The 13,694-nt window shown below is 44.7% G+C and overlaps 3 protein-coding genes across 3 annotated transcripts; 1 reads left to right on the top strand and 2 right to left on the bottom strand.

Moving 5' to 3' along the window:
- Positions 1 to 658: 658 nt before the first annotated feature.
- On the bottom strand, positions 659 to 2,377 carry ACHE_51201S (uncharacterized protein; the record flags this gene model as incomplete). Its single annotated transcript, XM_043281002.1, has 4 exons — positions 659 to 1,405; positions 1,458 to 1,592; positions 1,646 to 2,272; positions 2,324 to 2,377. 4 exons carry the CDS (start codon positions 2,375 to 2,377, stop codon positions 659 to 661), a joined length of 1,563 nt encoding a protein of 520 aa, XP_043138525.1.
- A 3,022-nt stretch (positions 2,378 to 5,399) lies between these two features.
- On the top strand, positions 5,400 to 5,874 carry ACHE_51200A (uncharacterized protein; the record flags this gene model as incomplete). The annotated part of the gene is made up of 3 exons (XM_043281001.1): positions 5,400 to 5,436; positions 5,490 to 5,613; positions 5,676 to 5,874. 3 exons carry the CDS (start codon positions 5,400 to 5,402, stop codon positions 5,872 to 5,874), a joined length of 360 nt encoding a protein of 119 aa, XP_043138524.1.
- A 6,474-nt stretch (positions 5,875 to 12,348) lies between these two features.
- Positions 12,349 to 13,176, bottom strand: ACHE_51199S (MBL fold metallo-hydrolase; the record flags this gene model as incomplete). Its single annotated transcript, XM_043281000.1, has 1 exon — positions 12,349 to 13,176. The coding sequence occupies one exon, from the start codon at positions 13,174 to 13,176 to the stop codon at positions 12,349 to 12,351; it is 828 nt and encodes a 275-aa protein (XP_043138523.1).
- Positions 13,177 to 13,694: the final 518 nt, after the last annotated feature.

The following is a 13,694-nucleotide window of genomic DNA, read 5'->3' as shown; positions in this document are numbered from 1 at the left end:
CCCGTTCAAGCCTTCCAGTCTGAAGTCATCGAGCATACATATGATGTGTAAGGGTCTGGAGTGTATAGATGCCAATTCCCCCATGACACGGAGCTCTCTGTTGTCTTTGTCGTTCACTCTTTCAGCAGAGACCGAAATCTTGGCAGCAACATAAGCCTCGTCTCTGTAAGCAGTTTAGTTCACTTATACTGGAAGTGGAATCAGCAATTGCAGCTTGTACAACCTGTCATCTCTTGTAGCCCAGAATGTCGAATAACCTCCCACCCTAATTTGTGCAGGACTTTGTATTTTCCATTATTTAAGGAACTCCTTAGCGTGATAGGGTGATAGCCGCCTTTCCGATAACGATGGAGAGGCTCAGCACGCGAATTGATCGACCAGGGACCGCGTCGAAGCGAAGGAAACGGATTTAGAAGCAATAGACAACCGTGAAATAGCACGTGAGACGACAGTCCGCTTTGAGGCCATATGACGGATCGCGCTGCACGCACAAGAAATCATATATTGCACTGTAAGTCCTTGGGTGAATTAAACCTTCTTGATGACAAAAGTGTCATCTCATCATGTGGCCTTCGGTCACGCGCCGAGCTTCCAGACTGTAGAAACGACATTTGTGCAGATAACATGCTTTATTTTGGTATTCAGCTGATAGAACAGTTTAGATAGTTTGTACAGAGTCCCGCCCATCAAATACAATATGCGGGGCCGATTGCAAGCCTTTCTTGACCAATCGATCAACAATTCCTTCAATGCGAATTATGCTTTCCCTTTGTCGAAGCTTATCAGTTTGGAATGTTCGATATGCTGCTTGGAGAGGAAAGAACGTAGATGCAGGCCCAAAGAGTCTCATTCCGTCTTGAATAAGGTACTCCATGCTCATGCAAATCTGTTTCGAAAGTGCAATTATATTTTCTTGGGTGTTATTGAAATCAGATTGCCACGACGCTGATTGATTTTCATCAAGAAATAAAGGGGATAGAGATGTTAGTTTGGTGATTTCAGATAGGCAAATGATGCGGAATGCCCAGAGATGACTGTAGACGTTGGCCATGGTGATGTTAGGGAACCAGATGTATTTGTCAGTGGAGGATGCATCTGTAACTCGCGTGTCTAGGGAAACAGCCCAGTAATGGGGTTCCGTGTTCTCTGTTCGGAGGCGTATTTCCCAATTTTCGAGGTTATTCAGAGCGGCCATGAGGTATCTGAGCAATCTGGTTACACCATAGGAGCTGCCCTGACATGGATCGTCATGTAGCATGTCGATTTGTTGTAAGAGAGACGGAATAGCGGCTGCCTCGCTAAGAAGGCTTTGCATGGGTGACGGTTTATGAGCGGAGAACGGTATGCGAATCCAAGAATCAGAAGCAAGAAATGTAGGTTGACGATATCGAAACGCCTCAACTATCTGTAGCCATATCAGTCAGCAAGACACTGGGAGAACAAGATTAAGTACGTACCAGTATAGGACGGAAGCCGACAAATAGCGCATGGAACACCCCTGAACAATACTGCTCCACATTTTGAGTTTGTAATAAGTGCCCTATTCCATTGACATGAGCTGCAAAAGCTATGGCAGAGTCCGGGAACATAATCTATTCCATATCAGCAGTAGTACGAGGGAGACCTGGTTATCGGACGAGCTTACCTCGGCCAGTGCAATACACATAATGGCCGCTATAAACACAGCATGAAAGGCATAACCAGACACAGTAAGCCCTTTCCTAACGGCTTGAATCGCCACGTCATAGCTCTCGACAGAGTCGAGAGCGGATCCGCCCATTTGAGGATTATGGGATAGGATCGAAGTTGCCAAAGCCTTTATGGTCGCGCGCAGCACGCAGTCACGATCAGATTTCCCAAGAATTTTCGGAAGGATTGCCAGCCAGGAGCCGCAAATTCGAGATTGCTTGCTGTCAGTGAAGTCTGTTATAGAGGTCATTTCGTCTTCCGGGATATAACACTCCACTACCAGTCCCAGGAGATCATCCCACGGTGGTCGCGTAGGATTTAGGACTAGCCCCGGTACAAAGCTTGATTCAACGCCGGCACTTGTGACTTGATATCGATTCCTAGGAAGACTAGAAAGAGAAAGAGGCACATTCACTTCGCGTTTCCCTTGAGGCATCATCATCCGGATAGCTCGCTGCTTTGACACGGATGGCAGCCTCGAAGAATGATCATTCTGCAATACAAACGTCCAATCGGACTGGTATCCATCGCATCGTCGTCCTGTAAGGACGCACTGGCTGCACTCCGGACGCTTGCCATCGCACTATTAACATGTTAGTTCTGCTGCAGTGAAAAGAGGGGAAGGGCCCATTACCCCTAATTTTCGTGTTCTACATGTTTGGCAGACGGATCGTTGCTTGACCTTCATTACGCAAGGTCACGGGACATGTAGCAATCAACTATCATTCTTTTTCTCTGTCTTTCTGGTTCTAGGGTGACGAAGTGGTGACAAGCAGTCTTGGGGGATTTTGTCGGAATCCATAGCTCGGAGGTGGACTATCTAAATTGCCGATTGTTTTGTATTAGTCAGCTTGCCCCTCATAAAATTGCCAGATAGGAGGTGTCCACAGATCACGCCACCTCAAAAACGTGGACGCGTGACACTTATGACCGCCAAGACCATTAATCAGCGAGGACGTGACACGCGATTTATTCAAATACAATACCCATTACTCTGAATTTCAATTTCAATTTTCTTCTTATGTTACAGTTGTATGTGATTTCAAAGTATACGTTGATCTTCTCATTACTATGGATCCTCAGCCTGAAATCTTCAATTTAGAAGATTTTACTTCATCAAGTCCAGAGACTGATCCCAATGTCGAGGTATTTATTTTAATTGAGTATTTGTTAACTGATTGCTAACGGCTCAATGCGGAAATAGGGCATTCCTGTACAACTCACAAATTCAAAAAGCCATTCTCTCCAGACATCAAAAATTGAATATATTGATGACTTACCAGAGTATCCGACAAGTCATATTCATGGATATTCATATGTTGTTGCATCTAGAGGGCGATCACAGAATGAAATGGAGCAGCTTGTTCATGAGGTACTGTTGAGTACTTTCTAATTGCTTTTAAAGTGCTTGCTAATCAGTTACAGATTCAATACTCACGGCGTCAACAACATGGACCAAGGAGACCAGTCAAATGCCCATTTTTCAACTGTTTAGTTAAAAGATGGACTTGGAAATGCTCTGGTATCTACGCATGTGAATTTTTGAATCCATTTCTTCAATCCTATCATCATACATTTGTTGATGAGGATTGTTGGGATGTGATTCGAAATACTCAGAGGAATATCCAAATCCTGGAGGCAAATATTGGAAAACGAAATGCATACAGGTATTTAAACATCTCCTAAACAGCTTTGAAGCAATTACTAAGTACTTCTAGCTATTATCGGTCAAAAAATGAATTTTTCAATAAGGGTTATGCATGCATTGACCAGCTTCCAACTTGCAAGCCAGTTTTTAAGCGGCATACCCAAATGGTTGGTTAAATCTTTTTACAATGCTCCAAGTGATTTCTAACTAGTCATAGAATGTCCATGGTGAATTTCCACCATATATTGGCTGTAGTAATGGATCCAATGAGTTTTTAACAAAACATCATCGAGGATCTATTCAAGGCCATACATCAATTGATCTACAGTTCCTTGAGGACCTTTTTAATCATGATATTATGCCACCAACTGAAGAATGTGGTGTTTTTGAATCATTAGCATCCCGACGAAAGTATTGCGGTAAGTGTTTTTTAAGTGATTGTCAATCACCTATTAACTGGTTAAAGATCGAGATCACCTTCAGGGGCCAGGCAGACTACAGCATACTTCCTGTGGTGTTATTTTTACTGCTTTAGTGCCAGTTGATATCAATGAATGTCCATATATCCTCTTTACATCCCATGGAATTCACCAGCATCCACCTCCACCACCAAGCAAGGCACCAGAACGAATTTTACAAGGGGTTAAAAGGATTATCCAACAAATACAAGACCCGAGTTTGACCACAGGTAAGTGGTTGGTTCTCAAGTGATTGAATAATACATACTAACTAGTGTTAGCACAATTTCTTCGAAGTCCACAACTAGAGGCATTTTGTCAGCAGTATGGTGCTTCTACATTAGCAGAGATCCACTCTAGCTTCTGTAATAAAGACCGAATTGCAACAATTATCCAGAAACAACGACTTCTTTCATACCCTAATGGACAGGATATTAATGGGTTGCTATTCCTACAGAACCGGGATTCGCTAATCAATGTAAGTGGTTCTAATCATCCATTGCCTCATTGAATGACTATTAGAATGCTAATGAAGTGCCTAGGAATACATTCAAGAGAAATATCATGATTCTCAAGGTACAATGGTATTTTGTGCCTTCAAGGATCAGATTGACTTATTATCAACTTTATCTTCATTTGAAATTGATATGTCTTTCAAGCGAATTCGATCCAAAGAGATGAATGAGGTTCTTTTTGCAACATTCATGCCAGATCAATGCAAAAGTTAGTATCTGCATAACTGCTTGAGAGCTACTTGCTAACCACTTGGCAACTAGTCATAACTTTACTTCGAGTCTTTACCAGTGAGGATTCTACTGAAGGTTACTATTTACTTTTCAAGCGAGCATTCCATCTTATTGAGAAGGTTTCTGGACGACCAGTTCTATTTGATCCAATTCATGGATCTGGGATTCATGGTATTATTGTTGATATGGACACAAAACAGTACACAGGTAAGCACTCCTGAAGTACTTTTGATGCAGTTACTAAGTAATCAGGGCTTGGGCAATATCTTTCTGAAATTGATCCTCAACACCAAGATCCTACATGGCAGTTACAGCATATTATCATATTCTGTCGTGTTCATTTTCAACGCTCAATTTTAAAGGCAATTGGGACTAAAAATAAAGGATCAGGCCTTTGGAGTCGCATGATGAGTCTCCTAGATTGCCAGTCAGAGGCTGAGTATGATGAGTTGATTAAACTACTGATACGTTAGTATTGAAGTGGTAATAAACCACTCAATAAGTACTTGCTAACTATCGAATAGAATATGAATCGCCAGCAGTCCAGACCTGGGCCATACAAAAAAAGAGTGCAGTTATTAAGGCAGGTCTAAATGAATCATGCTCAAAAATTCAGCCACATTATTTTAATATTCTACGAAACCATACAAATGCTGTTGAGCAATCACACCAAAAATCATATGCTTCAGGGAAATATTTGACTTTGGCTGAAGCAGCTCGGAAGTACTTACCAACTACTCATCAACTGCTTGATACAACACTAACTATCTTAGTTCTGCAAAACTTGACAAAGATGATATTCTTCAATATCATAATTTTCAGCAGTTCAATATTCATCATTCATATCGAGCTTCTACAATGGAGGCAAACTATCTGCGACACATGAGTCGGGAAAGTAAGTTATATAAGTACTTCTTAAGTAATTGACAAGTACTTAATTTAATATAGGAAGAGGCCATAAACGTCAGCGATTATCTTCAACAGCTGAATCAGAGAGGCAAGCAAGCAGTCAAAATTTTGAAATCTCACATGAAAATTCAAGAGGTTCTTCTTCTCAGGTTGCTGATAATGAGTAAGTATACTTTCATGTCAAGTGCTTCTTGAGCAGTTACTGACTAGTTGATAACTACTTAGATCTACAACCTCATCACGGAATCTTCGCCGAGTGGCTTCAACAAACATACTGACAATTGAACAACGCCGTCAAGAATTAGAATTACGAGACCTGGAGGCAGAAGTCAAAAGGAAAGAAGAAGAAGTTCGCTTGAAACAGCTTCAAAATGAGCAATTAGAGCTGGAACTTATTGTAATGGGCCGAAGCCTTGCTATCTAATATATAGATATGTACAAAAGAACTCGTTGGGGAAAGGAAAGAAAGAAAGAAAGAAAGACACGCTGGCGGTGGATTTATATACTCGTGATCAGGTGATCTACGATCACCTGACTTCGGCACGCTCTTGTGAATAGCTTCAATCGAGAACCATTTATGGTTCGAGGTGCCTTTCGGGCCTAGCCCGTTACATTACCCCCTTCCTCGTCGCCTCCGCGATCGCCCCCCGGCGTGGGGTGGCTCATTTGGTATACTCAAGGCCGATTGGACAACAATCCCATTCATCGTTTTGTAGGTTTCCCAGTCATCCAATGCTATGGTATCCTCCATGTTCCTCGCATCGTTCCATTCCGGTTCCTGCCAGCCAATGTATTTGACTAAAAACTCATGTCTTTCGCCTCGTCCCCACCGTCGAAAACGCTCATCTAGTATTCGTTCGACCATATATTCTTCATTCCCATTGATCATTTCTGCAGGAGGTTGGTAGTCATCTTTCCGTTGGCTAGGGAAGGGATCCATTGCCGCTGGGCGGAGGAGCGCTGTATGAAACACGTTGTGGATTGTGCCTGGTGTGTTGAGGCGGTAGGTGTGGGATCCAATCTTTTCCAACACAGTAAATTTTGCCTGCCTGCTTCCCAGTTTCTTGCTAGGGCGTTCTGTTTGTATATTGCGCAGGTCAAGCCAGACTTTCTGCCCAACCTGGTATTCAGGGGCGACATCTCTTTGACGATTGGCATAGTCTTCTTGTTTCTGTTGGGCGACAGCCAGTTCTGTTGTGGCGATGTCAAGAGCTCCCCTTAGCTTGGCTGCAATTCGTTCACCTCGTTCACGCATGGTGCCCAGGTCTGGTGCTGAAAGGTTGATTTCAACATCCTCTTCTAACTGAAAGGGATCGACGTGGTAGCCGTGGTCAAGGAAGAATGGACTGACACCTGTGGAGGCAGCATCCCGGCTGCATATTGCAAGCTGTGCCATTGGTAGCAATGACGCCCAGTTCGATTGTGTGTGATCACAGAATGAGCGCAAGAATAGTTCAATAGTAGCATTCATTCGCTCAGTTTGGCCATCGGTTTCAGCGTGGTAGGCAGTTGATAATTGTCGTTTGATCCCCAGTAGCTCACAAAAACGCTTCCACATCTCATTGGTGAATTGTCTTCCTCTGTCTGATACAATACTGGCTGGAATGCCATGATAGCCAATGAAACTCTGAATAAGCTTCTGTGCTACTGTGTAGGTGTCGATCTTCTCACAGGGTATGGGGATGACACCTTTTCCAAGGCGATCGACAATAACCATGATGTTTTCATAACCATTTGAGATTGGTAACTTCTCGATGAAGTCAATTGCAATATATCTCCATTTTCGGTCTGGAATTGGTAGAGGCTTCAGTAGGCCTTGTCGGCGGTCTCTCCATACATTGTTGGCACTGCATTTGTCACAGTTCCGTACAAATCGTCTGACATCCTCAGAGATTGCAGGCCAGTAGACCCTTCGTGCCAGGATAGCATACATTGCGCTCCTCCCTGGATGGCCTGTAAGTACTGAGTCATGTGTTTCTTGTAGCAACCTTGTCCTCAGAGATTCAATGTCAGGGACCCATCGCCGGCCTCGGTAGCACAAGCGGTTGTTCGGTTCAATAGAGCATTCTGAGATTGAGGCTTTGATCCCCAGTTCACGTGGGAATTGATGTGCTCCTACTTGCACTGCTTCTCGTATACGACCATACTTTTCATCTAGTGGCTCTACCCGAGCCCAATGTTCATCAAGAGTCATATCCAGTAGCTCTTCCAACGATGGTCGCTCACTATTGAGATTGGTAGGTTCGTTCGCCTGTTCATATCCTTGAGGTGCGCTTGGCTCACTGTTATAGGGCTCCATGCCGACTGGTGCTAGAAGGATCCGGGACACATTAATAGGATGGGGTTCTTCAACTAGTCCTCTTTTGCTGCTTCCTTCCACTGGTCCGTCCTTGAGGATCTCAGGATCGAATAGTCGTTGTTCGCGATGCTTTAGCCGTTCATCACCCAATACAGGAACATCCTGCTCTCGTCGAGACAGTGCATCAGGGCGCCCTGCAAGCTTCCCTGGTCGGTAATGAAGTGTGAAGTTGTATCGGCTCAATAGATCTGCCCATCTCATCTGTCTCTCATTCAGTCGTCTCATGGTAGTAAAATAACGGAGATTGCGATGGTCTGTCAGTATCTGGAAATTTACCACTGATATGAGCTCTGATTCCCACTCTTTCAATGCATTGATGATCGCCAAAAGTTCCTTGTCATGAATCTGGTAGTTGCACTCTGCAGGAGTGTTTTTCTTGGAAAAGTACGCGCAAGGTCGTAATACACCATCATCATCATACTGTGAAAGTACGCCACCAGTGGCCCACCCTGATGAGTCAGTCTCGACGACAGTCTCGCGGTCTGGATCAAATTGCATGAGGATTGGTGCCGTTGTAAACATCCTTTTTAACTGTTGGAAGCTTTCCTTGCATTTATCATCCCACACAAAGGGTTTATCTTTTTGAGTCAACGCTGTTAGTGGAGTTGTAAGTTCAGAATAGTTTCGGATGAAACGTCTGTAGAAGTTCGCGAATCCCAAAAATGACCTGACACCTTTCACAGTGGTAGGGGCAGCCCAGTTCATGATTGCTTCAACCTTTGCTGGATCCATGCTGACACCTTTTCCTGCCTCAATAATGAATCCTAAATATTTTGTTGACTTCACTTCAAATTCGCATTTATCAATATCAATCTGTAAGCCAGCCTCTTGGAGACGGCCTAATACTTTGCAGACATGCTCTTGATGCTCTGACAATGTTCCATCCGTAAATATCAAGATGTCGTCAAGGTAAGCAGAAGCAAATTCATCTAGGAAATCTCGTAGGACCCAATTAACATAGCGTTGGAAGGTGCTCGGTGCATTGGCTAGTCCAAATGGTGTTACAAGCCATTCAAACAGCCCAAATCGAGTTCGGAATGCGGTCAACCATTCATCGCCGGCAGCGACACGAATCTTGTGAAAAGCAGCAATAACATCCAACTTGGTGAACCATTTTGCTTTCCCAATTCTTTCCAATGTTTCATTAATTAGTGGTAGGGGGTAGCGGTCCTTCTTTGTAATGGCGTTCAGTGCTCGGTAGTCAACACAAAATCGCAAGCCTCCACCAGGTTTCTTGACAAGCAATACAGGTGCTGCAGCAGGCGAATTGCTAACACGTATGAAGTTCTTTTCCAACAACTCTGTCAATGTCTTCCGTAGCACAAGCAGTTCATCCCTTGACATATTATAAAGGGGGCCCCATGGAGGTTCAGGGGTCGTTCCATCAGCGTTCTTATTGAGTTCAATCTTATGGTCGATATTTGGTCCTCGATATGGTGGTTGCTTGTCAGCTTCCTTCCGGTCAAATACTGATAGGAATTTATGGTAATGAGGTGGTAGTTTGGTGCGGGGGTCTGTCAGCAATTTGGGTCGTAATGCTTTCTCAATGTCCTTTAAACTTGCGGCGAAAATCTGTACGCTGCTGTCCTTTTTCTTTTGTCGGTTCCATAGTGCAAAAGCGTTCGCCCCGATGGGCTGGATATCCATTTGTGGTTGATCTTCCATGCTACTAACAACAATGCCATTTGTGAAGCGCAATTTCGGACCATTCGGGTCGATAAACACTTGTTGGTCGTCTATCCATGCAAGGCCTAAAATCATGTCGAGTCCCCTACCCAGTTTAGGAACAACATACAGCCATGCAGTGTTTTGGTGGTTTCCCCCACGTTCAATGAGATTTTCGCTACCTCCCTTATACAATCATCCGTTGGGCCCTTGTAGTCGTCGATAGTTCGTGGTTTGATGGTTACACGCTCCAGTTGATGTTTTCGGGTAAAATTCTCAGAAACCATACCATATGTAGTACAACCGGTGTCCACTAACGTTCTGCTGACCTGTTCTCCATTGACTAATGCGGATACTCTGAATTCAGGTCTGTCAAACTTGACTCTTTTTCGGAAGTCGTTCCACTCCTTCTGAAGGTCTATCTGAGCTGCTGGGGCCGGTCGCCATGTAGGTAGATCCATCAACTGCTGGTGGTGCTCCTGCAAGAGACTTTTTGCAGGAGCTATTCTTTTCCCAGCTTGGGTTGTTCCCTCAACTGCTCTTCTTCATCTTCGAGTTCCGGCCCATGAATGTGTGAGCGAGCCATGCGGGTACTGTTCCTAGGACTGTCGTAGGGGCAATGGGAGATAAAATGCGTGGAGTCACCACAACGAAGGCAACGTCGTTCTTGTCTGCGGCGTTCCATTTCTTCTCGTGATACATGCTTAGCCACGCGTCGAGGTTGGCTGCGTGCAGAAGTTGTTGTTGTGGGTTCCCAGTCCATATCTTGGGGTGGAGAGGAAGCACGGGTGGTATTCACAGGGTGAGCTGGAGAAGTTGAGGTGGTATGCTTATTGTTCCGTGAGTACCGCAATTGGTTCTTCTCCATCCGGTCCGCAATCTGCTGTAGCTGGCGGCAATAGTCTTCAAATCCATTTTTCTTTTCAACAGTTTCAAGGCGTGTGTTCATCTCACGGTTTAATGCATTGTCTAGGTAGGACCTTTTTGTGTTTTCAGGCCAGTTATGGCCATCAGCTTCCATGAGTAGTCGGTTGAACTCAGTGAGAAAGACTGTGAAGGGCTTGTTGTTCTGTTTCAAGCTTGCAAGGTCTCGTACAGCCTTCTCCTCCAGATTCCGGTCCAGAAAGATGAAGTCCATTTGATCAAGCATTCCGTCCAGCTGGCTCTCAGTAGCTCCTTTCTTAGCAAACCGCTCCATCCAGGGCAGCACCTGCATAGCAGCCCCATCTGTTAGACGGCCAAAAGCATACCACATACGATCATAGGCATTGCCCAAGGCTTCTTTATCGACCTCAAGTTTAGCGCGCAGCTTGCTTCGAAACGGACGGTAGAGACTTCGGTTTCGACCATCAAAGACTTCTGGGTCTGTCAGCTTGGGTCGAGGTCTCCTAACAGGGTCCGCCATTGGTTGGGGGGCTATCTCTTCAATAGTCGGTTGTGGCAAGGGCTCTCTGGGTGGGCTCGTCAACTCTTCTTTGAGACGACGAAGATCTTCAATCCGCCGTTCTTCCATTTGTTGCAGTTGTCGTTGAAGTCCTGCAATAACTGCGACAAGATCTTGTGGGACAGGAGTGGTGGTCCCTCCTGAGTGTATATTGTCTCCCATGTTGCCGTCGGTTTGGTCGTTTGACTCGTGGTCGCTGATTTCCGCTGAAAATGTGGTCATATGACTGACTTGACTATTGATTTGTTTGTAAATAGCTCAACTATCCGTGAATTTCGATGTCTGATATCCGATGTCCAATGTATCCAGTTATCCGGTATGTCCAATCGTTCAATGTGTCCAGTGTGTCCAGTGTTTCCAGTGTGTCCAGTGTGTCCAGTGTGTCCAGTGTGCGATGTACGATCCGTTGCGCGTTCAATCCGATGCGTAATCCGTTGTTCAATAAATAAGTAGATAGATGAGGGCGAACGAGTTCTAATGTAATGGGCCGAAGCCTTGCTATCTAATATATAGATATGTACAAAAGAACTCGTTGGGGAAAGGAAAGAAAGAAAGAAAGAAAGACACGCTGGCGGTGGATTTATATACTCGTGATCAGGTGATCTACGATCACCTGACTTCGGCACGCTCTTGTGAATAGCTTCAATCGAGAACCATTTATGGTTCGAGGTGCCTTTCGGGCCTAGCCCGTTACACTTATGAGGCAGCGGATTCAAATTCAGGAACAGCAGCAAACTGATTAGCAAGTACTCAACAAGCATCCAGAAACTGTTTATATAGTAATGTTGAGCCTTCATCATCTCACTGCCTTTTATTTTTCCATTGTATCTTTTTATCAGTAGCCAGCAAGTGCTGAAGAACAATCTATATGTGAGATTTGTGACCCTAATTTATTCCGCAACAAATATATATATTTTTGCCGGCAAACAACTTCAGGTAGCTATTGGCTGTCTCATACAGGTACCAAATATAGCACCTCTGAATCAATTGATTAGAATCTATATTCCAATCGCATGTACATTGGTTTTTATTAAATCCATAGACGTTTCGATGGATAGGGAAGTCATGTAAGGTAGTTGAAATTAGTGACGCGGACTGAAACTTTACACAGGCCGTTTCCGTCTGTATTTTAGTCACATGACCGCCAAGGCCATTAATCAGCAGGAACGTGACACGCGACCCAAAAAACGAGGCCTCGTCATCTGCAACCACAGATAGGAGCTATATAGCAAGACAGACCTCTTTTGCGATTCCATTGGTTGAGCCATATGTCCACTACACCCTGGGTTCCAACAGATTTTAATGAAGTTACGTACCAAAACGGCTTAGCTTTGAGTCCTCAGGCAGAAACAGGACCAACCATATCGAAGCAGAATTTTAGTGATAAGTACTTAATTTCATTCTAATATAATAAAAATATAGTAACCAGCTCAAATAATCTTTTTCTTCTGACCAGGCTCCAACCAGTAAACTTTGTCCATGATACCCTCCTTCTCAAAAATTCCCTTGAGATCCTTGCCAAATTGGGTGAAATGATGCCAGGATTCGAAATGCATGGGAACAAGACGTTCAATCCCGATTTCTCGCACTAGTCTTGCAGCGTCTTCTCCGCCCATGGTAATCTGCATTGGCTCTTGGCCTGGCAAAGTCACATGTGCTGCACCAAGATTCATGACAGCAGCAGCGATATGGAAAGAGTCGCGCATCTTGACGAGCTCGTCGATGTAGATCGTGTCTCCAGAGAACCAAATGGCATTGGGTCGTCCATCGGGACTACGGCCGAAGCGTGTAGAATGGAGAATGAAGCCAGTCGACTCGCCGCCCGGGATATGCACGCAGGGCGTTCCGGTTATTTGGAACTCGATACCGCGGAAGTGGTATACCTGGGTCTCCCACGGCTTGATTCCAGCAACGCCCGGCCGTGATGCAAGGTTCTTTGCACCGTCGATTGTGGTAATGACGTATCGACCATCGAGCAGACGGCGTCCTTCTATGTCGAGATTGTCGTCGTGGTCTTCGTGGCTAAGGAGGATCCCGTCAATGGGCGGAAGCTGGTCCAGTCTTAGGGCAGGGTCGTCATCGAGGATAAGAAATGACTGAGGTGCATCTTTGGGAAGTAAATGGGTGACATCGAACTTCGTGCCTCCCGGGGAGAAGACAGGGTCGGTCAGCAGGTTGACACCATCAATCTCTAGGATTGCCGTGGCGGTGGTAACGTGGGTGATATATAAAGAGCTCTGGAACTTTGTAGAAGACATCCTTAACAATAGCAGCAACAGAATTTCTTGAGGATTGTACTGGGATAGGAATTGTTCGGAGCTACCGGGGAGAACCAATCGCTTTATAGTTGCTAGACGCGCTAGAAGACACACATATTGCAGAAAAGACTTGATTTGTCAGTCACAATGAGTTGCTTTTAAATTGATTTCTAACAACAGTCTCAGCTTAAAAATTAATTTCAGTTTTGACATCGGAGGCTCGGTCACTCACCATATTTCATGGGATCTGGACTGCTTTCCCGATTTGGTTTCAAAAACCGCCAAGACCAACGGCAACCAGTGGCGCTCCGAAGATCCAGGCACTGGTCCGCGCTGACCTTTAACCCAGCACTAAAGAACAATCTGTCGAATTCCCCGAAAGATAGCCAATGTCAACAATCCCTCGAAGCAAACCTGAATCAAAATCGCCTTCATGCGCCATAGATTTCATTCACTGCTCTCCCCTCTTACGTCCCTTTGACCCTCGTAGATAATTCCCAATATCAACGCGAAAAAAC

This window comes from Aspergillus chevalieri, chromosome 5 (genome assembly GCF_016861735.1).
Source record: "Aspergillus chevalieri M1 DNA, chromosome 5, nearly complete sequence".
In the NCBI taxonomy this organism is placed as follows: Eukaryota; Fungi; Ascomycota; class Eurotiomycetes; order Eurotiales; family Aspergillaceae; genus Aspergillus; species Aspergillus chevalieri.
Note: the sequence above shows the minus strand (reverse complement) of the source record. Positions and strands in the feature narration are given on the sequence as shown.